This window comes from Metopolophium dirhodum, chromosome 3 (genome assembly GCF_019925205.1).
Source record: "Metopolophium dirhodum isolate CAU chromosome 3, ASM1992520v1, whole genome shotgun sequence".
NCBI classification, from domain to species: domain Eukaryota; kingdom Metazoa; phylum Arthropoda; class Insecta; order Hemiptera; family Aphididae; genus Metopolophium; species Metopolophium dirhodum.
The window spans coordinates 7103928-7130796 of NC_083562.1; the positions used below are offsets into that span (position 1 = coordinate 7103928).

At 32.7% G+C, this 26869-nt stretch overlaps 1 protein-coding gene across 6 annotated transcripts in view; it reads left to right on the forward strand.

Moving 5' to 3' along the window:
• LOC132940287 (protein sprint) overlaps window positions 1-26869 on the forward strand; it is a 93555-nt gene that overhangs the window by 23784 nt on the left and 42902 nt on the right. For 2 of the 6 annotated variants that reach the window (XM_061007788.1, XM_061007787.1), the window contains exon 4: window positions 8947-9051. The exons of 1 other annotated variant lie outside the window; for it this stretch is intronic. In XM_061007788.1, the coding sequence (XP_060863771.1) occupies window positions 8947-9051 (105 nt within the window). Of the gene's footprint in view, window positions 1-7613; window positions 7999-8946; window positions 9052-26869 lie in introns of those variants that run through there. 3 more of the 6 variants (XM_061007791.1, XM_061007792.1, XM_061007793.1) reach the window with 3 other exon arrangements.

The window sequence follows — 26869 nt, forward strand, 5'->3', positions numbered from 1 at the left end:
TAGTTTTTAATCAAGTATTCTGCGAGTATTACAAAAACAAAGGATACACATAACTTCGGGTGAAATCCATTTTTGAATTTTAATCTATCAGAATTAAATTAAACATAATACTGATTGTGATAAAATATTCTACTGTTAAAATAGCTTCTAAATAAAATAATTAATTCGTTGTAATCAAAATGAATACCGTGTGTGGCCCTATTTTATTTATAGTATGAGTGTATGACATTTGAAAGTGTACAAAACATAAAAGCTCAATAAATATATATAAATAAAAATAAATATTTTATTAAAGTTTGAATAAAGTCTTGGGGTTCGTATTTTATATATCATATTAAATTTATTTACTATTTATTTTTGGATGAATTGAAAATAAAATGTTCAACATACATTCTGTACTAAAAATACAGTAAATACCTACTTAAAATATTGTTGAATAAAAAATGAAAAGTTCTTAGTATAGGAGGGATATGGCGTTGAATGAATAAAAACAACGGATATGATTTACGCTTCTATTTAATTCTTATATTTGAATAACGTTTAGGAGAGCGCACAAAGGGCTTTTGGCCAAACTTTGGTTATAAGTTATAACATTGTGTTCTATTAACCACACTGCACATTTTCTCATAAATCTAAAGCCCATTATCACCCAGTGCCATTATGCGGCTAGTTCGTAATTAAAATTTCCTATACGTTCCTAACACAATGTTGTAAATCGCGTTTTATCGGCCTCAGCCCTTTCCGTCGAAATATTCAAAACAAGGAAGATATTCGTGTTACTCGCTCCCCTGCATGCCAGTTTCCTGAAAATTATACACAACACACACACACACACGAGGCGTAATGCAATACCCGCGGTGGGCCATATTATACAAAACCCGTGTATATTCTCCCTTACTCCCACTCGGTTTCTACTTAAGAGTCTATATACCCTGCATGTTAATGGAAATCGCACTATCGAAAGCTTTTTCAACCCACTCACCCACCCCGTTCGGCTGTACATATAAGTGTTAGGTGTTTAAGTATCGAAATCCCTCGAACATTGTACGGTGTTCCCGTTGTGTTTAAACACCCGAGACAGTTTTATGTCGCGACACATATATAGGCCGCAGCCATCCGTTCGCGACGAATACCATATACGACCGTCGTCTTCAATGGTGTTATGATATCTTGATATTAATTTAGTATCAGTATTTAATAGTATCATATACCTACTTGATATTAATTTAGTATCAGTATTTAATAGTATCATATATTAGCATATTATAATATCTACACGTCTTGCTCACGATGACGGCTTAACTCATATATTATAGGTCTGATTTAAAATAGTCACACATTAAACGTCAGTGTGTCGGTTATTTTATGATAGGTTTACTCGTACAATTACTTATCGTTTAAGTGTACGTCACTATATTCCATTCAATTTATAGCTAGCTGAATGGTTATAATATAATATTATACATGCGCACACTTATACTTTTCTTTCAAATTTATAGTTTTAAGATATAATGATAATGCGTAAGTGCGATCGTAAGTTCATGTGAAATAAGTTTAAAGTAGTGCATGTAAATTCAATATTAATATTCGTATATTTTTATCTTAGCATTGCATTGCAAGCATTATACTTTCAATGATTTTATTAAGTAATAATATATACGTATGTTCCGTTTTTATTTTTTGATGATTTTTTACTAGTTAATTTTTAAATAAAAACACTATTTTAATCATTTTATAGCGAGTCTGATTCATTTTTGAGTATAGTTTTAAATGTACGATATCTGCCGCATAAAATATCAACACGATATAACTCTTTATCTTTACTTAAATTATTAATATACAAAACGAATTTTACAAATGTATTTTTTAGGGATGCTAAAAACCACACTTATCTTCTAAAGTACTTTTTGCAAAGTAATTTTATATTTATAGGCGTGGAAAGTTAAAGGGATCCGTATGTGCGTAAATTTTTTTTGGGCAATATTATAGGTAGGTACATTACGTATAGGAAGTGAACGTCTATAACATTGCGCGCCTGCTGTTTTTGAGTTGTAACTACCATTAATCGCGACGGGGGGGGGGGGGGGTAGGGGATGTTGAAAAAGTTGCCAGGGATGCACCTACACCTCTGCCCTCACCTGGATACGACCCAATATCGTTTGAAGTTTTCTCATTTCGCAAAGAGTCCCCTGAAATACCCTAGACCCCACGCAGAGAATCGTTTTATTTATAGGCTTCTACAGTATGGTTTTTAATTTCTTCTGTAGCCCCTTATAGTAGGCAGTGTAATAAAGACCTTGGTGTATTTTATTTAACAATGGCATTTTCGTTTTAATAAAAATAATTATATTTTTCATTTTTTTTTTTTTTTTTACAATAAAAGTATAAAAATAATTGAAAATATTGTATGTTTAACATGTACCTATAATAACATTTTTCATTTATTGAATATTACATAAACGTTTATTAGAAAGTAATTTAATTCGGCCATTTACAAAAATAAAATATAAGTCAACCATGAACGTAAATGATAATAGTTTCAAAATAATTTGCATTTTATCATATTTATATATCTACAATATTCGGTATAGTTAGTGTATGAGTTATAATTTTTAATTGCTATAACATTTTTATGTTATTCTGTTATTGTTGTATAATTGTTTTAAATACAATTTTGTTGTTAGGTACTCTATTATTATAGTTACAAGTATAAGATTTGGAAAAACATATAAAATGGTATCATAGAAAAATTAATTTAAAATTTAAAAGTGCTATTTAGTTTTAAATGAGGAATTTAGTTAGCAATTTAATTCTCACATTATGTGCCATAAATGTTATTTGTAAGTCGTTATAGCTTTTTGAATTACTGCAGCTAACCCATCGTTTTATAAATTCTCTGGAGACGGGAATTTAAGAGTCTTCTTTCCTGTTCGTATATAAAGCCGTTATCGGAAGTAAATAACACACTTTTTTGCTTTCGGAAACCGAGTGGATGGCTAAGTGTCGGATGTCTCGCACATAATGAAACCCCAGAGAGTAATACTCTAAGGATTCAGTCCATTATTATATATTTATGACTATAGCGTGGGCGACTGTCCGAATATATCTGATCAGACACGGTGGAAGGCATTTTGAGATTGCATTTTATTCGTATTTTATATGCTCTACGCCCAGCAGACGTGATGGGCCAGAAACCACCATGCCACATTTTGAAAATAAGTAATTTCCTTCTTGCCAGTACACTATACCCGACTACATGTCCATACATGATAAAGATGTATTTTCAAAATTTAATTCAGTGTTTGATTCTGACTTGTTCAAAATATCGAAGGATTGTAAATCAAAGTTATGACACTGTTTGTTACTATAGTCGTTCAAATGTTCAATAAAACTACTATGGCTTTGATTGCTTTGAAGCCCACGTATTATTCAAAACTTGATATCCTTAATATATTTTTATTATGTTTTAAATTATGCGGTGGACTCATTGACGATAGCAGTTTAATTTATTATTCATGGTTTTTTTTATTCAAGATAATATTTTGATTTAGGCTCGATTTGCAAATATTTTCACATTTTTATCCTACACATTATGCATTTTAAATTCAAACTTAACGTGGATGTGTGTGTGAACACAGAACAGTATTATGATTTCGGTTTGAGTGTCCCCCCAATAGTAAAGCAGTACACGTGTCAGACCGCAGCAACCACACGCGTCGTCAAACGCACATGACACTCCTTAAAAAAAAAAAAAAATAATGAAATACGCTAAACTGTAAATTATAATTCGGTTTTACGACTGCTGTACATTCATTAATGGGAAAAAAATAACTGCCAAGTATCATGACGTGTATTAGGCTCATCTACAATGCTGTAAATATAATTACACAAGTATTGTTGATAAACATATGTCTGCAGGCACACAAATTGCATTCCGAATTATTTACATCAAAACCCCGTTAAAACGTCGTATACCGTTACCACGAATTGATTATCGCTCTCGTAAATTCGATTGATTCAATTGAAATCGTATTTAAAATTGAGAAATTGAACAAAATCAAATGGAATTTTTACGATTATAAAAAAACGCAACTACATACACTGCACGGTGAACATATTTTAACGATAAAAAGAGGGTGTCGGAGAATAGTAGGATCGTAATCGCAAACAAACCGGTTTATTTGGTCTGTTATTACTTCTAACGCAAATCGTTTCTTGTTGTTTAAAAAAATAAAAACACAAATGGTAAACGTATCGACGTTATTACGCATTGCGTGCTAGTAACAGGAGGGCACACGAACGAACTTACATAAATCTGAATTTCAAAAAGGGTGACTCCACCCCATAAGTCGATCCCGATGACCCTTTTGCATACACAATAAGTACGCAGTAAGTACACACTACACATCTAACGCCATGGATTTAGAAGGTTAGATTTTGTATGAATACGTTAAAGTTGGGAGCATATATATTTTATTATTAATTCATTCTTTGCATATATTAAAATAATATATAAATTATTTTATAATAACATTTGCTTTAAAGAACACGCTGGTGTATTTATATTATATTTTTGACTATCGGTTTAAAATAATTATTGTTCAACTGTTGACGGCGTTTTATATCATTATGCACTATGAATTATAGTGTATGATAATTATATATGGATGCATAACATAATATTATTATGTTTATTGTTCACTATAATCCGAATTAAACATCTATTTAACTGAATTAAATAGTACAAGCTTATATATAATGACAGATTAATAATTTAAATTCGTATTTAAATAATTGTCAGGTAAAAATTATTTTGAGATTGGCATTTGGCAATAGATTTACTCATATAGCTGGTTAAACATACCTAAACTTAAACCCACCCAATTTCTCATAATATTTGTATTCATGCCTATATTCTCATTTTTAGGTCATATCCTTATTGAAATAAAAATGTTTGTACCTTCTAAATATCTAAATACGTAAATTAACTACCTGTAGCAGTACATATTATTGTATATTATTGAATTGATATTGCAAAAATGTTGATAATAAGTCTATAAGTACCTAGCAATAAGTGAAATAGGAAAACTCCGTAATTTGTCCATTATAGGTACATATTTGATTAAATTCTCATTTATCTGATGACAGTAAAACGTTTAGATAAATTAAAATTAAAACACGGTCTTTAGTTATGAATTAAAACTATGTATAGCTAGTCATAACTCATAAGCTATGATATTTAAAAAAAATGGTGTAATAACATTTAGTGCATTTGATTATTTAAATAGATATATTTCCATTAATTTGAATGTTGCCCATTTTTCACAATTGTAATAGTTAAATTATACACACATTTAGTTTTTGATTTATTGTCTTAAAACAACCAAATCGTGATAAAGGTTATAACTTAATAAGTTTTACGATTTTTTACAAACCAGCAAACATTTTATTACGGTGTATGGTTGAGACTTAATTAATGCGAAAAAGTTATTTTAGTATGACTAATTTAAATATTTCTGAAATTAATCTGCGAATGTAGTGAATGGTTTTAAATATAGTACCGGGTGGTGTTATAATCCATGATATTAACAATGTCAATATATTATGTAAAACGTTTCGTTTCATCATATATATTAAAATAAATGATTCACTGTGGCCTGAAATTACCAATAAAAGTTACTTACCATATACATAATATACAGGGTGTCCCGTGAGGATATACTCGCCGTTCTGACAAAAACTGTTTTTTTTGCTGTTTTACCTAGAAACTATAAAAAAAATATTAAAAATCATGAGATTTATGAAAATAAAATGTTGAAAAGTCAAAATGTTTCTCAAAAATAAACTCTATACCTAAAATGGTTCTTCAATTGTTTCAAAAATAAAAAATAACTTTTTTAATTTTTTTATAAACAGATGTAATTAAATTAAAAAATAAATTATGTCCAATTTAAATATAAATAGTCCTTTTCTTCGTGAGTCTAATAAAAAAAAACAGATTTATGATATATTTATTATCTCAAGAGATATCACAATGGGTAAATCCTCGCGGGACACTGTATGTATATTGCCTACTTTTAGTACTTGACTGCTGGCAAAACCACCCATCATTATTATAGAAAGTTTTCACTATTTTAGCTACAATCAACAATAAGGTATATAATATTAGAGTTAATTTGTTTCTATGACTTTCTCACTTTTATAGTTTTTGAATTTATTATGCAATAATAATTATTAATTTACGTATAACTAGCGTTAAGAACTATTCACTACTGATTAATTATTAATTGTTCTTCTAATGTTCCAACGACTTGATAGAAGTGCGTTCATATTGCGTTCGTGATCTTCACCAAGTATATCCTCTTCAACTAGCATATTAGTTTCACTGTAATGAACCAGCTCATAAGTTCATAATCAGTTCATATTTATTATTGAATATATTGTTGAAATAATTTATAATCACTGTTAAAATTTTTTAACCCCAGCTAATACCTAATATATAAAACATCAATTATTTATTTTCAATTTAAAATACAGTATATCGCACTGCAAACATCACCATAATAATATACCTATTGTACTACGAAACAGCAGAATGTGTAAAAAGTAGTCGATATTCCCATTCAATGCAAGATATTATTATTATCTTTTTTACCAACAGCATTTTACTATAATAACCTCTATTGTTATTACAATTTCGACGACGGATGTATATATTATACACATTATATAAACACACCAACGTATATAATATAAAACTACAGTAAGTGCTCGGAGCCTTAAACTTTAAGTTCGTCGTATTCCCAACCGTCCCCATCCTCTCCATTGTGGTTCTACAAAACATCCGACTCACGGATGCATTTATTCCCGGTATATATTATTATGTACAGGTGCGTGTGTCGCATTGTTATTAAAATCGTCATTCATTATACCTGCATAGGGCACACGCCTTATTGTCGAGTTCGTTGCGGACATTTCAACGGCAGTGAAAAAAAAAAATAAAAATTATAAACAAAACCAACTAAAAAACCCGCATAACACTGCAGGACCTCTGGGTCGCCGCCGTCGTGCTATAAACGCCGCGATCGCGCGACAGCAACCGCCGCGGCACGACGCACGTGTACACATACTTACAAGACTATATGACACACAGGTGTACATACTTGTATACTTACGGTATTATTATTATTATTATTATTATTCGGGTGATTATCCGGTTATTGTGCCACCTATACGCGAGTGTCGGTCTAACCGCTCGCGGTGTGTTCATCGTCAGCTCCCCCGGGTGATATCGCCATAATATATCGGTATAAGGTATCTGGTATACACCTCTTCGGCTGCAACTGTGGTAGTTATATACACCTATAATATTATTATTATTGTAATAGATTATACGCCGATCTTCGTCATCCGACGTCGAGCACGCATAATGAATATGGTACGCACGGTGGTTATTTATATTAATACTCTTTTGGAAGGGGGTGCGTGCGTTCGAGTTGTCGTGTGTGTACATGTGTGTGTTTGGGGGGGACGGGTGGGCGGGCGGCGCGCGCCTACGTATGCATTATACACTACTAGAAGGGCCTCGCGTGTATCGATCGGTCGGTCAACCGGTTAGTCGGTGCGTGCGTGTGTTCCGCGGCGTATTATATACTTTAATATTATACGCACTCTTGTGTGCCGTGGTGTATAATATACATATTGTTATTATTATTATTATAGTTGGTATTATTATATATTATAAATACGCAGTGTACAGTGTCCGTGTGTCGCGTGTGTGCCCGTCGTATATAGACGCCTCGAAGTGCTCGAGCGCGCGCGGTGTGTGTGTGTTGTTGTCGTGTACCCGTTGTTCGTTTAGTGGTGTTTTGGTCGAATAATTTTTGGTGATTTTTTTTGGTTTTTTTTTGTGTCGTGAGTTTTTGCGGTCCGTCGTCGATCTCGGATAAAAATGGTAATCGATGTCAATTATAGCACATACGGTCGAGTACGAAACGGGTAATACGCAATGAATAAAAAAAAAAAAAAACGTTAAACTTTAAACGCTTCTGGTCGCTATTACTTTCTCTCAATTTTTTTTTTTCATTCTTTTACAGTGGACACTCGATGATTGCGATTTTCCGTATATTGTATATCGATATTGCCAAGATATAAATCATTTTTTTTTTTTAATAATAATTTTTCTCATTACCGGTTTTAATTTTAAGTTCATCATTTATTGCAGCTTTATCAAAATTATAAAGCTCCAATAACTGACAATTATTATTATTATTATCGATGAACATAATTGCCGTTTTCTTTTTCGTCCAATACACATCATTAGATCGGATTTTTTCAAAAAGTTATTGCAACTGGTTTTAAAATTACATTCACTGTATACTGCGTGGTACGTGATTAGAACATTTTACTTGAATCCGCTTTATTCCTACTTAATTTAATGACTATACAAAACACAATGCTATTCGAAATTATTTACACACGTCACTGGTTCATCGCAGGTCGACTAACAACATTTAAAATGCATGTAGGTACTCGGTAAAACGTCGAAGTAAAACGAAGTAAAAACATCGTCGTCGGTATATTTGTATTATCATTTTTCTTCACCAAGTTACTTAGTACAAACTACAAACCAATATTTATCTGTTCTAGTGTTCTAAGTCAAATATGACCGTTCGCTTAGGGTCCGGCGTCGAGACGTGTTAGGTCTTTGTTTTCACGAAAAAATATATGATGTTTATTGTTTATACTGATAAGCCATTATCTCACGTATTGTGTCCCTTCAACCCGCCATAAACTTTAAACCGTTTCGATACCGACCGCAATGCATTAAAACCGTATACACCACCCGTCGTTTGTTGTGTACAAAATCGACGTTTATATTTTATATATATATATATATGCCTTATCTGTGTGTATACTAAATGTGTGTTTGTGTATCCTACGCAGCACCCATGAAGGCGATACTACCATGCTGATAACCCGTTACACTTCTGTGTTAATAAAGAGCGCAGGAAATACTATGGTATCTCCCACGTACGTGCCTCCTCATAGGTGAGTCAACTTTTCGATTTCCATTCGTAGGTATATATTATGACGCCTGATATCTGATATAACTTATATAAGCCTAACAACACCGTACCGAACCGTGTTTCCGTGCAGTTACAAAGAAACTGATTATAATATAGTGGTATCATCCACTCCAATCGAAATAATAACAATTCGACGATTATTGATATATGCACGCCGTTTGAATAATAATTGTTGAAATGTAACATCTGTACAAACAATTATTTTGTAACGAAATGTATAATATTTAAAATGCAGATTTGATTCTCTTTCATATTGAAAAGCGTATATATTTTAATATTGCACTTGTACGGTTTGCAAGGAACTTGCTATATATCACGAACTAAAATCGAGAAAGTTATTATGTATAAAAAGTATAGTATATTTAGAGCTCGTCGTTAATCGTTATAATTTCGAACCAATTATGTATAAAACCATCGGTTTAAACGCGGGTTAGGTATATTACATCCGAAAACAAGACGGTAATCAGGTAATTGTGTTTATTCTGGAGGTAATTGAAAATTAAATTTCAATTTTGACATAATATAAACATATTCTCATCGAAATGCAGCACAGCCCGTGCGGTTTTTTCATTGGCTACTTTTCACGCACCGGTGGCTGTTTGCGGCGGCGCCTCGCTCGGATGAAAAGGCCCACATGTGCATGTATATTATATTATTGTATAATATTTTATACATACATATATATATATATATATATATATATATATATATATATATATATATATATATATAGTAATAATTTATACAGTCTCGTGTCCGTAACAGATGTTCCGTCGCCGTCGTCGGTCAGCGACAGGGCTGGGCAAAATGCGGGAGATTAAGCTGCGCGCCCTATTGTTCGCGTGCTCGCCCTGCACAACACCGAACACCTAATTAATCAACTACACCTCGTACAGGCGGTTCATACATATATGTATACATAGGATATTATTTAATATCGCGTTTGTGGGGAACAGTGTGCTCGGCCAAAATTAATTTTCCAAACTCCCGCGCCCCCTCGCCCTGCACTTGACCACTATATTATACGGATAGTGGATACACTATATACGGTATACGGTGTTGGCGTGTCGAAATTCAACAAAAATAATAATAAATAAGCCGTCGTGTTCGTAAACCACGGACTGCTGCGATGATTGCGTATGTAGGAATTCGGGCTATGCAAGAGACACATTCGAAATTAAACCCAGACATCATCGTTCATCGAGTGTAGAGACCTGCCATGGAATCCCACGAAATCGTTATGGCGATGGTCACGTGCAGTAACGAAGTCGCACATGTTATATTGTGGCAGACTCCTAGCTAGGCCTTGCTGCAGGTTTTGCCTTTTGCGTTCAACGAGAATATCGTCATCTTTGTTTCGGTTATAATGGTGACAAAATCAGCTGTTGAATGCAAACATTTTAATATTATTATTATTATTATTATTTTCTATTATCATAGTTTGCATAATTCCAGTGCAAGAAATCAACATACATCAACATGGGTACATTATTCTGCATGTATAACATTAATGCCCTTTTCAAGGACAATAATCTATTAATATTCATATTTGCATTAAAACATTATTTGGTCACCAAGTTTTGTCGGGAGAATATTGATGGCATTTAAAATGAACTGTTGTTCGTAATGTGAAATTTGATTATTCATTTAAAATTTTACTTCATACGTACTTGACATATATGTATTACAATTTACAACACTTTAAAGACACTAAATATAATAAAGTACATTAATCTACTTGCGTCATTGTTGCTATTGTTAGAACCAAATATAAACTAGTCTATATAGTAACAATAATTAGGCTTCTGTAATCAATGTTTTGAAAGGCGCTGTAGTATAGCAAGGTCGACTCAAGTTGTATACAGAATAATATGCCGTAGGCGAGTTAAGTGTCGACGTAGACGTTTATTTTTCTCTTACCTCTTTATACATCTATTTGCTAAAGTCTGTTAGCCATGTAATTGTTTTGTGTGCTTTGGGATCCAAGCTTCCGGTTTTGTCTCGTAGTTTTTAAAAACAAATTTATTGTACGATTAGAAATAAAAATACGATTTCACTATATTATTATAATGTGCAAAGAGTACAAACGGGGTTTTATTGTTAAAGTGGAAAGTGGATACAACATAATATTATAATATCATTCTGTATTATTATGATATGATGGTTATCATTTCATACCTCCAAACAGTCGAAACCTATATATATATATATATAGGTACTCGCAATCTAATAATTACTATATGTAAATCCCGTAACAATGAATGGGATTATGAACTGTACAGGGTAACAGTTGTAGGAGGAACTTTAGAATAGTTTGACTCTTAGAGATTTTTTTTTTATTTAAGTGCCTCGGTCATTGTCGTCGTGTAAACCGTATGCCGATATGGTGCAACCATCTCGACAATAAACTGCAGCTAGCGTTCTCGCGTTGCTGCCGATCTTGATTGTACGCATTCATTGTTGTGGTGTATAAGCTTCGACGTGCGTAAACCTCATGCATGCAGCGTTCAGGAAATTAGGTCGTTGACAAAGACGTTCTCCCGTGTTGACAATCTCCAGAATTGGCTATTGTTTTTTTTTTCTCCAAGTTACGAATATTATATACTTACTTACTTACGTTACATTGTGTTCTTGAACGGTATCCGGTCCGACGGTGCAGGTTAGGTTATTTTTTTATGTGATGTTATTGGTTGTTCCGACAAAATTCGATATTTGACAGGTACATATTTGTGGTTTAGTGCATGAATCACACTATACCACTAATCGAGGTCGGCTAGTTACATAAATTTGTCATTTCCCACGATATACATATTATTCTCGGCTTATTATTGTAGTTAAGATGCAGCAGACGTATGTGCACATAGATACATACTTATAGGTACCTATTATTTACGTGATGAAAAAAATGAGTTTTTTCCCAAAAGAGAATCATCACTTACGACAGTTAAACTATTTCAGAACGGGCTGACTACAATAGTGTATGGCAATAACATACGTAACAATAAGCAATAACCATGTTCTGTTTTCAACTAACGTTTTTTCGAAAATTTAATACAAATACGCTGCAGTATAAAAATTAAATATTCAGCTATTTGCTATGTCCCATGTGAAACTCCGTTAAATTTATAATGTTGGCTGACATATTATTTTAACTGTGCATATAATATATTATACAATGTGTCGATTTTATTTAAATATTATTTTTATATTTTAACCAGGACGAATGTTTAGTTAAGCAAAATTAATTAGGCGGCGGTGTTCGAGATTTATATTTTCTAAGTCTAATCAAATTAGTTATTTGGTTGTTAAATATATATAATCACACGCCTTATAAATCACTTTAAACCTTAGGTTAAGCCTTAAGGTTATAACCTTAAGATTAATATTAACTTATTTGACTTTTTCTAGACTATCGCTTCTAAATAAAACTATGTAATTATTGCCTTGTAATGAAAATCAAATGAAAATATTGATATGAATATTTACGCGATAACAATTGATTATATTTGTCTATTTAAATTGTATTAATATTACATAAATTATCGATGTAATTGTCCATATTTAATGAACTCTAGTTATTGTGTGTTGTTAATTATTGTATAATGGGTATGCACTGGAACACTGGCCTGTAACAGGTCATTTTATTTAATATTGGATGGGCTATTATCAATAAACTCGATTAATTGTTGTTCTATATTATATTTTAATTTACTAGTGATTTTATAAACAATCCGTTACCTACCTAAACGTATGTAATTTTTTCCTTTGATTATCCATTATATCTATGCATACACAGTACACACATCTAAAATAAAAACAAAAATTAGGATACTGCGTTTTTATCATGTGCACGGTACATGAATTACAAAGCTGCAGGACAATAGCGTTATCAAAAATAATAAACGGCTGTGGCTGTGGTTTCTTAGTCCTTGAAAACGGCGGAAGCAGACGCGCGAAGTCGGTTTTTGCCATCGTGCGATGTCTTATAATAATATGCGTCTATACTGATGATCTCATATTTAATAGGATAGGACGTAATATAATTTATTTTCTCACTCTCTCTCCATCTCCGTCTCTGTCCACACAATGACAATCTCTCAATCACGTTCGTTGGTCTTTTGACTTAGTCATTATCTCAATGTAATAAGATGTATACGATTTTTTATTTTGTTGTGTTCATTTTTTTTTTTTTTATTTGTAACACGAGTTTGCATAATATTCCATCAGTTCGACTCATAGGTAATGTTACGTTACGCACGCGGTTCGTGAGCTGATTTTATAATAATCGAAGCGCATTTCCCAGTAGTAGTGGTAGTATAGTCATTATATCCGATCGCCGTCGAGTATGTAAATCATCATCGTATAGGTACCTCTCCTCCAGACATCCTCTCGACACAGAAAACCTGTTTTGTATGGTTTTGTATTTTTTTGTGCGATTCGAAAGTAATGTAATACAAAATTGAACCATTTAAAACAATACTTGCAGACTTCGACGATTCGGCAACTCACTGTTATATAAATGTATTATCATATCATGATGCATTGTGCTGCAGAACTATACGAATTGAGCCCTATTTGAAATCTAACACATTTTTAGAGAAATAATTCTTGATTGTACTTGTAAAATAAAACTACACGTATAAACTTTATTTCACATGTCTACTTAAGTTGTTAAGTAATACTTAATGCTTGGAGTAGCCAGCCGTAGCCATCAACGGCGTTAACTATCGTCCGGTTCGAAATAATTGCTTATTATTGTAATATTGTGTCACTATTTAGTGTCATCGTAACGAAATACCAATTAAATGACTGAAACCTAAACGACTAAAAGCTCAGTTCACTGTTGAATAAATATGTTTGTAGCTATATAAACAATAACAAAATCTCGTCCTGCATGTAATATTTATACTTTATTAATTGATGATGCACAGTTTCTATTAGTCCAAAAATATAGAATTATTAGGCAGATGCATCTTCCTATACATATGTATCGAATAGACTCATCAGTTGTCATGTTATGATTCAATACGTTCTATCCAATATAAATTCGGGATAGTACAGGTAAAACAGATTTCCTAAACAAAAACTTTGTTACCCAAAGTTTTACAGACCATTACCTTTTTTTAATTGCTTCTATTTTATTAGATTTATGTCTGAATACGTCTATATATAAACTTTACCTTACAAGTTTTCCATATTGTTATTATCGTGGAACTATCAGATAAATTAAAATTATAACGTACAATTATTGAATTAATATTGTAATGTTATAAAAAATTATTAAACTTGTTTAATAAATAATTTTTAAAATACAAGTCCATAATTTATGAGTTGGTAGTTATTATTATTAAGTCCGCGGTGAATTGGACAGTAACACGTATGTACGTGATCACAGGTCACGTAATTTGTTATTTTAATTAATGCGCAATAAAACTTTAAATAATTTAAATAATTTATTATATTCAGTATTCACTATTCATTGACCCGTTGAACTTGGTCCGTTAAATTTCGATTCCTCAAACAATTTTCGTATACTTGGTTCGTTTAACGTTTGTTTTTTCGACAAAAGAAATTACTACTAACCAAACGAATTGTAACACATTTCCGTTTTTTTAGTTAGATGTTGTATTTTTACACTCTGCCACCACTAACCGACGTGCGTGGGTCGTTGCGAGTATTTTTTTTCTCTCCTTATTTGTTGGTCCCCTAAGAGACCATCTGTAACCGAGATGGGCCCGTGCCCGGAGTACTCAAATATTCAGGCGATTTTTTCCCCGTTTAAAAGCAATCACTAGCAACCGGCAGGTCAACCGAACCAGACTTGAATACCTAAACAGACGCATCAACATGTGCCCAGGGGGAATAAATGGTATTGGATGTGTTATTCGTGCGCCCCGTGTAAACGACGGATGATTTAAAATGTCACTGTGCCGATTGGTTCTGTCAATGTGTGTGCTTGCAGCCTCACCTTTCACGGTTGGATTTTTTTATTTATTTATTATTATTTTTTATTTTACTCACTACGTTGAATATTTCATCAATCAAAAGTCGAGATTAAAAGGTCAGGTAAACCGCCTGACGCCGGTAACCCGTAGGTCGCGTGTGTGATTGAAAAGTGTGTCTAAGAATATTCAAATCGTAAACGAAGAAAAAAAGTAACTGTAGTTCCAGTTATTTATTCTTCAACAACGTCACGCACTGCAGCAGTGATTAATATTTGACTTGAAACGATTTTAAAGCTTTAAATGTGTTTAACGTTTTCATCGAATATGTATTTATTTATTTTTTTTAACTTTTGCTCTGATTTCGTAACGTTTGCTAATTGTCTATAATTAGCACCTTTGCGTGTACGTATATTATTCATCAATATGCAGTAGCGTCAATTACTGGTTAATGATAATAATAATCCTACGAGGATTTATCAAAACGTGATATTTCATCTCTGATTGTACATTCTACGTAAACCGGTGACGTGTAATGTATTAAATTTGTAATTCAAACATTTACATACCCGTAAATCAAGATGCGTACATAATATATATATATATGCATATATGTTATGAAATAACAAATGTATAAATTATAATACAATGGTTCTCGCTTTAAAATGCATTATTTCGTTTATATGAGTGTTACGATATTGAGAACATAATTAGTTACGCGTTCGTCTTATTCAAAATAATGTTAAGTCGACATGAGTGATGGACTATAGCTACATATGAATAAATCGGTTTTTGCCGTAAAATTGCAGAACTTTATATATAGTATAATTTATGAGTACCTACAATCTACATGTATATGCATGTGCATACGCTGTTGACGGTTAGTAATTTTTCATTAACGACTTACAATTTTTTTTTATTATTACCGTTATCATTTTATATTTTTTATTACACCGAACCGAAGACCGAATTTTACCGAAACTTTTTTTATTTCACTCTGTTTGGACTCGGAATTTTGAAATCTGTTCCAGTCTCGGCGTTGATCTATATAGGTACGTTTCAAATACGGAAAATAAAAAACGATTTATTCCTACCGTATTATAATTTCATATATTACTCTGTTACACATATGGTTGTCATATTTGTGCATATGCCATTAACCGATCACATCATATTGTGTTGTGGACACATAAATAACCTTGGTTACGGCACAAAAATATTGCGGACGAGAATGTGATATTGTTGTCTATATTAATAACGGGCACCTGTACTTTGCAATCCTAATCGGCGTCGATTAATATTATTTTACTGCAGCACCGACGACCTTTACAGCCATATCGTTCACGCGCGCATAATATCGCCGTACAACACAACATTATATTATATAGTGCACGACGCGTTCGCTGAGTTTGGCGTAATATATTTTTGTGGTCGAGGGACTTAGTGCGTTTTGATGTCGGCGAAAGTTTGTTCCGACCACTATTTTGGCGTATCCGCCGCCCTTTGGCTTCAGTTCCAATTCGTATAATGTCTTCGAGCGTATATATCTTCGTCCGATCTCGAATACCATCCTCCTTTCCCGGACTCGGGAAACGGAGCTGCGGGCGGCCATAATTAATATTATAAACTACGATACGTACGATTCCTTTGTTATAATTTGTATATTATCATTCTGAATTGAATTATACGTACGATAAATTACGGTTGGAAACTTTACAAGACATATTACGAGTGCAAAACGTTAATCATGTCATTAAATATGTGTTTTGCAGTTTTACTAAAGAAGAAGTTACACCTTTATATTATATTGTTAAGAGTTCGTTGGTCTTATACACAAACGCGTGCGCGCGCGCACACACACACACACACACACACACGGCGTATACCACAAAAAAGTGTTATTATCCCATTAGATTTGATTATCATAATAGTCTGTTACCTATATATATATAGATTAGGACATTAGGTACATAAAGATTTCGGTTTGTTAAACATTAAATATGGAATTATTGACCTGTAAACAGATTGATGTAATAATATTAGGCTTTGAAATTCAAATAATAGGTACGCTTTTTTTTTTATGTTATGTGTATGTATATGTTGTAGTAGCGATCCATTTAATGTAATCGAAGACGAATATTTGTGTTATACTTTCGAGCATATTTTGTGGTTAAAACGTCTAAAATATTTGTGGTTTTTGCATTGAGGAAAATAAAAAAACTAAAACGTATTTTCTCATACGTTCCTATCTCATTTGACTTCGATTTGAATTTATTAAAAGAAATATAATATATTATACCTACGCATAACGTGTAGATATTCATAATTTAACTATTTTCAAGCGTTCCACACAACACCAATATAATTTCGTCTGCTCTATAATAGTGGTTCCGTGTCTTTTTTTATTTTTGTTATTATACAGGTACGTTGGAATTTCATTGTAATGAGATGAAAAAATGTATTTGACATTTTTTTTTTACCTATAATATAGGTACACTAATTTCCGTAACAACTATAACATTCTCGAATGACCTTACACCGATAATAATAATCCGTGAAAATATTTTGTTTTCTACATGCCATAAAGCTTGGCATCCGTGGTATATTCTATAAAACTATATGTATTGTTGTTCAAAAGCAAAATTATATATATATAAACCTAGATTTGAATAAAATAATATTTTTAAATAAAAAAGTCTATATAATAATATGTTTGTTCAAATGATTTCTAGGGCGTTTTTTTTCTCTCTGTATTAGGTACACCTTACGGTTTATATCCTATAAAACGTACATTTTAAAACGATTTTCATTATATAACTTATGAGTTATGATAATTTCAAGGTTTCAAAGTTGGAGAAATATGTATGGTATGTGTTATTGCGAGAATCAATTTATTCGTAATACGTTGGGAGAAAATGGTGAATGAATCAAACACTTGGACAAACTAAATTTGTTGAATTATTTTAAATACGATATTTGAAATAGTTTTGATGGTTTCTCTCAAATCTTTGTATACTTCTTGTATGCCTGCCTATTCACCTATTAATAGCATTGTACTAATTTTACACAGATTATTAATAGCTGTTGTTCAAAAAAAATTATATTAAATTACCATTTTCAAGTGGTTTGTAAATAAATTCTATTATACTGCTGTGAATTGTCAAAATATGATTTAGCTAAATATATTTTTAATATTTTTGATAAACCTTGAACGTTTTTTCAATTTTACAAAACTGATTGTCGCATAGAAAGTTTTGAATGTACCTTCGGTTTATCCTGTTTTTTTTGTAAAAATGTAAAATAAAAGATTCTCTGCCCCGGGAACAGCATCACTGCTACCTACTGTACATTTCTAATTCAGCTGTCACTAATTACTCAGTTTCACCGTAACTATTACGTCTTTTGTGAACAGTAGGTACGACGTTGAAATGTATTTCGTTTGAAACAAAAACTCATATTATATATGTATATAATATATATAATATATATATATTATATTATGTATCATAATGCCCTATGGAAATGGAAAACAATGTAGGTACCTCTATTCCGTTTCACCATCATTTCCTGTCGTCGTACTCGAGGCAGTTTCGGGAAAACTGTGTTTATATGCACTATGGTGATTTTGTCCTTGGGAAAATATATAGCAAACAATGTAATTCGAATAGAATGTCAACGGTTTTTTTTTTTACGGTATCGAATCTTCATCATAGTTTATAACAATAGTAATTCACTAATGTTCTTAAAATATAAATGCGTGTTTAGAAGAATAAATACATTTGTATGTATTTTGCTTTGGAATAAGGGTTACAAATGTATATTGTCATAAAAAAAATTAGAAAAATGATAACGATAACAAAAATAGTAAAATGATATATATTTTTGTTTGAAAAACGTTGATTTAACGACTTAAAATACGTCAATAGTTGTTCTTTAAATAATGTGTGTCTTACGAATCACCCGGTATATTAGTAGCTGCCTATTTAAAATGGAATTACGTACCTACAATCTACATAGTTTTAAATCATAAAATTGTTTATGACTTTATGTTCTCAAAATGTTTGTAGGTACTACCACGTTAATTATTATACGTGGTCTGATTTTGTCAAAAGAAATCTGAATGTTTACGTTAAGTGCAAACGCCGTAAAATTATTCTTTAACGATTGCGGGGCCTCTGGAACTGGAAATGCTATTCAAGACAAATGTGCATATAATTTAGTAATTTCACGGAGTACGGTTTCCGTCAAAGCCCACCCACAATAATGACTGTGTATTATGTTCAAATATCACTGTTGGAACGCAACTATAGCAAATATGAGTTGACAATATCGCGTGTATTTGTTTGGCCATTTGGGCGTCAGTTTTCGATCCGGTTCCAGTTTTGGGTATACCGTCTGTATAGCGTTTTCAGAGTAATTTTAAAAAAGCAATTCCTCTATTTTCTGCTAAATTAGGGTATTTGTGGAAATGGTTTCATCGTCTGCGTTACTACCTTGTTCGTCTATTATTTGTGTGTAATACATTTTACTTGCTATATTATTATACTACTAAAATAATTGTTTCCGTTTTTCGTTTATGAAGTTTGACAAACTTACTTGATTTGTTCCGTGTGCAAACACTATACTATAATAGTCTTACACGTATAATACATATTTTATCGATCGCTACCTACATTGAAACTATATTCTTATTTCGTGCACACATAAATATTTAACCAAAAAATTGAAAATACATACTATAATATTATTTAAATGAACCATTATTATTTATTTGTATTATTATTTATTACTATTGAACAAAATAAACTAATATACTCATAATATAATATTATAATCTATATTGGCTGGGGCTTGATTCGTTGATCCATAAACTGTATTTATTTTTATAGCTAGTATCAACTATGTTCCGCATTTCACATCTATACTACATTTTTATATTAGATGTATAACAGTTTTGAAGAAAAAAAAATATGTAAATTTATTAAGTCTATAAACTATATATTATAGTGCAGTAATTTTAAAAACGAACCAGTGAGAAAATATGAAAACGACCTACGTGTGTGCATAATGTATGTTCGTATTCGTAGATTTAGCCTGTCGGGCAACGAGTAATATCGCACGTGTAACGTATAAAGGCTTCTACAAAACAAAATTAAAAGTAAATATTTACGGTACAAACAGAAATTCATTATTTAAGTAAACGGCGGGAGAATGGGTTGTGCCTGCTCGACGAGCGCGACAAGCACGTACAGGTGGAAACTGCAGCGGGCTATAATAATATGCCCCCTTATTTGCCCATAATAAAATAAAACAAAAATCCACGGATATTTTAAAATCGAATTGAATCTCTCTTATGGTATAGCTTATACCTACCGCGGGTATGCATTAACGGATTGTAAATGACAAAACCGTGTCTCGTTCGAATTGAATAATATTAATAAACGTCCTGTGAAGTGTGTCGATAACAAAATATACATAATATTATAATAATATGTCCGTGGTGATGTTTTCATTTCGATACACGTGATATATTATTATCGCCGTATCGGTTTAAATGTAAAACAGAACGACGTGGCTTTGGCGAAACCCTTTCGGCCCGTTGAACGTTTAGCGGGTGTGTACTTGTCACGGTGCGGATGATTTGTGCGTATTTCGAAAATCATTAACGGCCCCGCTACCGGAAATTCGATTTCGGATTGGAAATCCAAAACCACCGACTCGGGGCGGGCTGGAGAGGAGGAGGATCGCACGCGCGGGCGATTTCAATTTTCACACTCACAAATAACACACACACACTCGCGCAGTGATAGAACATGGTCTACGGATTTAAACAAGTCTTAATGGTTTTCCGACGTGTATATACATAAGGCGTCGGCGATAAATCTCGCGTTTTCAATCATATTTTTTCAGTGTCGAGAAGACGAGACGCGCATAACTCTCGACTGGCGGCGGGTGGCGGCGGATATCACAATGGGACGCGCTCTTATAATATATTATAATGTTTCTTAATCTCGTTACGATGACGCGGCGGCGGCGGCGGTGGTGCCGGCCGTTCCAAGCACAATCGCGCTTCGGTTGCCCGGAGACGCCCGGTATATAAATGGATTTCGATGTCGTTGAATTAATAATCGGATTCCATAAATCACCGTTTTTTTTTCTTCTCAACGCCGACGGTGGGATGTCGGTGTCTTGTATTGTTGTTGCGACGCGATGTTCGGCTTCTTACGCGCACCGAATACATATGACCGTTCAGCGCGTCCGTCCGAAACGTTAACTTTATATTTATGTTTCTTTCTGGTTGGTGCGGGAGGGAAGGGGTAGGGTCGAACTGCACACGCTCACCTATAGCGGACACTATTGTCACTGTACAAGTGCATGATAATAAACACCGAATTTTAACAATACAAAAAATAAAATCCCATATGTATCGTATACGGAGACTGAGCGAAAACAATATTGTTGAAACGTCGTCTCCCTGATCACACTCGTCTCCTCGGACAAGCCATGTATATAATATTATGTAGCTTATATTATATCCGCTGTCGGCGTTTGAATCGAAAAGTTTCGTCCTACCCTTCTCCGTATTGTCGTTAAGTTCTTATTTGCCCTGCGGCTATTTTCAATACGACTCAATACGATAATAATGCGTATTTATCTTATATCTATACCATGTTGCAGCAGTGGACCGTTAAATCTCCCCCTGATATCTTCAACAAAATATTATATCTTTTATTTCGACCGTATTTACCTACAAACTCTAATGCCACATTTCATCATAAATTATTGTTTGATGCAAATAATGATCCAATGATCTTTAATAATTTAACATTGGATTCGTGAAACTTAAATTAATACATTGAATTCGAAATTTATATAGTTCAGTACCTATACCAGCTATACTGTCCATCACATAATATTATATTCTGCCGGATAGGCACTGAAAGATAATGGGTTTCATAATTCAACAAAATATGTCTGAAAATTAGCCTAACAACAGGATTATAAAATCAATCCATCAAATAATTAGTATAAAGTAATTAAATATATTTTTAGTTAACATTTTTAACTAATATAATTTATTATAATAAACATGTATTATACAACTGTAATTATTTCATTCCTTTGTTTTTTGATTTAGCTAGTACTATCATAGATTGTATAAAATAATAATAATCTATAATATTATATTACATATTATATAATCTGTGGTACTATGTCACGAACATTAGGTACCTAGGTATATTGTTTCTAATGCTTATTCAATGGTACATTATATACATATACACATAATACATTATTTATATACATTATATACAACACGATTGTTTTACATTTATTTTCATATTTGATCTATATTAAGAATTTTCTTATATTTACTATTGTGTTTTTATTAACATTTTTTTACATACTATTATACAGAGATTTTTAGATTTATATTGTACCCATTAGTTGTGATCGAATGCTGTTTAGTAATTGGCATATTTAAAAATGCATTAATAATTATAATAAAAGATTTAATGAGATGGTTATTGGTATTGGTATTCCCAACGGGGAAATCTTTTAAAACAATTTGTAAGTTTATAAGTTAACTCCCCAAAACTTTAAATAAGACATCATTAAAATTAAAATACAAATTACTTTTAGCATTAGGTTTTTACACAGATTTAAATAATCTAAAAAAAAACTTATATAAATAATTCTATTAGTGTAAATGTGTAATACTATAATACTATGGCTATGTTTTCCTTTGTCTTAAATTAATTTTATCATATTATTTTTTTTTTTACATTAAGTGAAACTTTTTCATACAATCAGATATAGAAACAATAAATAATGATTATCGACTACCTATTCCACGAAAAAAATATTATTGGGTATATTTCACAAGAACATTTTTGTCAAATGTACCTATTTAGTGAATACCGCATTATGATATTTTTCGTAACGTAATGTCGTTATAAGGTGACACATCGTGTCAAAAATAATTACATTTGCTGGTTTCGGTTGTAATAATAAACCAACAAACTGGTGACGAAAGTTTAATATTACCATCATTTCGTGGAAACTAACGAGATCCTAATGTTTGCGAGCTTTCATAAAACAATAGATTTCTCAAAGGACCTGCAGAAGATTTAAGACGGAGACTCATTTTCACGGTCGGGATTTATGGGAGCGGGGATCACGTGAGCCCACTTAAGTCGTCTTTTTTTAATTGTCGGCTGTTCCTTACAATATACGTTCTGCGTTTCCCCCGGGATCAGCTATGTAAACGGTCTTTATTTTAATTCTGCGTAAAATATTTCATTTTTGCCGTATTGCAGTTGCAAACAAAAACTCCGATCCCCTCTATCGTATCCATAGCAGCAGGGACAATAACAAATTTGACCCGGCTTTTTGTGTGTGTTGCACGTAAAACTAATGAAATTATATTTTAAGCAAAAGGTATTATTAATATTTTTTTATTGTTATAATTTTTTAAACAATGTAAATATTCGGTTATTTTGGTGTTTTATATGTCAACAATATGTTACTATATTAATATATTGCTATTAGTTATGATGACCTACCTACGATACGGATACGCTGTCGCTGTCGTCACTGTGTACTATATGTTATAAATTATAATCCATTGATTCGTTTTCATACAAACTATACAATGTATTATACAGTTCTAATTTTTTTTTGTGATCATGACAAGTGTTGTTTATCTACAAATAATGTTTTAATGTTAGTGAAAATATTATTTTTTTGTTGCTATACCTACATAACTTTTCAATATTATTACTGTTTTTTTTCTTTTGGAAAAATATTTAATATCCGTACAATTTATTTGACCTCACCTAAATGTTACATTAAGCTTTGTGAGTTATTGGTATCATACTCTCCCTAAAACATTTCTTTATGGTTTTCTCGTAGATATTGTATTACACTAACTATGGCGATCTCCTAGGAGTTTCTTTAGAGAGTCCAATAAGTATTATTGGCCTATGGCCAGGTCTCGATAGTCATTCAAAGATTACGCGTGTGGACTTGTATCGCATCACGCACACTTAACTTTTCCCGTATTATTATTCTCGACAACCACTTTAGAGAACGGATATTATTCTCTCAATTTTCAATTTTTACTATAGTTTTTTTTTCCACAAGAAAATCAAATCACGGGTCCGACAAATCGTTTTTAAACATATATAACTTTTTTGTCCCATGATGAAGGAAAAATAAATCAAACAGTATTCAATAGATTTTTTATGGACAATTTATTCTATTGTGTAACTAACATTAAAATCGACCTTTTTTCTTGCTATATGAACGTATTTTGGGCCGCAAATTGATTTCACAGGAACAATAAAACCTCTTGAACGTTGCTCGCCGACTAAAATTGCCTTACCGTCCAATCATTTCCCTAGTGACCGGCAAGCAATTATATGGCATTCCCAGATGATTATTTAGCAGCTCGCCTCTATAAAAATCTAGTGTGGTTATATCATATATACCGCCCAGATTTTTATCTGAAATAATAATTTTCCACGTGGAAAGTTTGTTCGCGAGGGTTTTATTTTTATGTATGTTTCCCTGCCACCACACAGTACACGCGTTCCCCCAACCGTATTCACTACCACAGCATCGCTTTGTTCAGAACATTGTCTGCTTTTGTTAAGTTTTCCGTGTATGTGCCTTATTTATTCGCACTGCTGTCTATATCGATGCAACGTAAAACTTTGTAAACTCTGCTTATAACATATTACTAACATATTATCATGGTTTTTATATGTAACTTATTTGTCTCGATCCACGGTGGCTTGTAAAAATTGTTTGAGCGCGCATTTTCAACCATAAATCGTATGAAAAATAATATAAAACGTACACCTTTGTGTATCACGATTTATGATTACAGTGAACGTTTTTAATATCATATCAGCGCGTTTTATTAAATTGTCGAATCGTTTCAAATATATTATACTACTATAATAAATGTTTCAGAATGTTTACGCCACATGTTGTGAAAAATCAAGTCACATATTAATTTCGCGTTTATGAATAATATTAGCTGACACAGCACAGTAATCAATGTATACAATACAGTTGTTGTGTACATGATAATACCTATAATTGTTTCATCGCGCTAAGAAATAAATTAAAATATGAAATATGTGATTAATAGTTATAATATTATAACAATAGAGAAATTATTTTTTATTTTTTTCCTTTAACTTTAAATCTACTACGTATCTGCGTCGTAGATACAATATTATTAATTTAAACTCGCCGGGTTCTTATAGTTCACAATTTTCATATTTAACCGAAGTTATATTTTAATGCGGTCCGGAATTTTTTTTTGTCAAAACTCATTCTCGCCTCTGTCGAAGACAGTAAAACAAATTAGAATTCAAGTCGATTAATCTATATATTATATACTTATATATAATAAATTGAATAGCGTTCATACTGTATTGATGTTTATTAATTTGCATATAGTCGATGATAACAAAAATAGCACTCATAGATTAAACGCCAACGAGGCGTATACCAGCATTGAGAGAAAAGCACGTAGGCCGTCGTCAATTATTATGATTAATTTTGGTATTTTTTTTTTTTTTTTAATCTTTACCGTCATTCGGTATATTACTGTACCATAAAATATCTATACCATACCATACATTATGACCTTAATCCACGGTCGCTTATTGCGCGCGTGTTTCGCACGGTCAAATGGATAATATGATTTCGAACAAAACTGTTTTAAGCCGTCGGACATTTTTCGTCGGATTAAAAGCTTCGGCACGGGCTCGGGATCATATTGTGGCGCGCGCGATGCCGTTGAATCGTTGAAAGGCTTGGACGGGGGCGGGAAAAAAAAATATATTAATGACTCGCGTGTTTCAACACATCGTGTGTGCGTTGGTACACGCGGGTTGTCCGTATGTATATATAGAGAGAGATTATTTACCGTGGACCGAGTGAGCAGGGAGTGATAGGGATAGTGCCGTATTTATATGTGCAACGTAATCCGACAAACAGAGGGCTTTCGACCGTCTGTGTATAGTTGTAGCCGGCTGTTTAGTTGTAGTGTACACGTTATAATACACACGCTCCTCAGTTATTGTTGTAGACAAAACGCTCGTCCGATAGTGAATAATCGCGCAAAATGTTCGTTTCGGCTGCGGCGCCCCCGTTTCGCGATGGCCGCGATGGCGCTGCCAAAAGGCGATACGCGCGTTTTCCGAGATAAAACGACGTTTTGCTAATCATTTTCGCTTTGATAAAGTTTCTCTTTGATATATTATATGGCATTCAGAACGATGGAGTACGCACGCATATAAAGGCATATTATATACGTCGGCGAGACGGTGTTGTGCATCTGTTGTGCGTTCGTGCACCCACAGATAACTATTTTCCCCGAAAGCCTTAAAAGCTTTTCGTCCCCGGCTTTTGCGTCCCGTCTTGTTGTCGTTGGCGGCGTGGAAGTCCGACGATGGGCGAAGTGACGGCCGGTAAGAAATAGAATATAGCGTCGCAGGGAGCGAATGTTATTTTAATAGACCCCACGTTTGACTAATGCCACTTGACTTTAATTGCGTTTATATATAAAAGTACAACGACCGACGTTGTCGTGTACGGTTTTAGTGTTTGTTAGGAAAACAAAAAAAAAAAAACAAGAATAGTCGTTGCCCATCGACCTGCCGTATGGTATAATATATTATAATTTATTGTATATCTTACACGATGGGGGGAGAGGGGATATAGGTATATAAAGATATCGATTGACCGCGAGTGTGAAATCGAAGACCCGACACCTGCAAATTGTAAACAAAACGGTTGCAATAATTACAATATCAT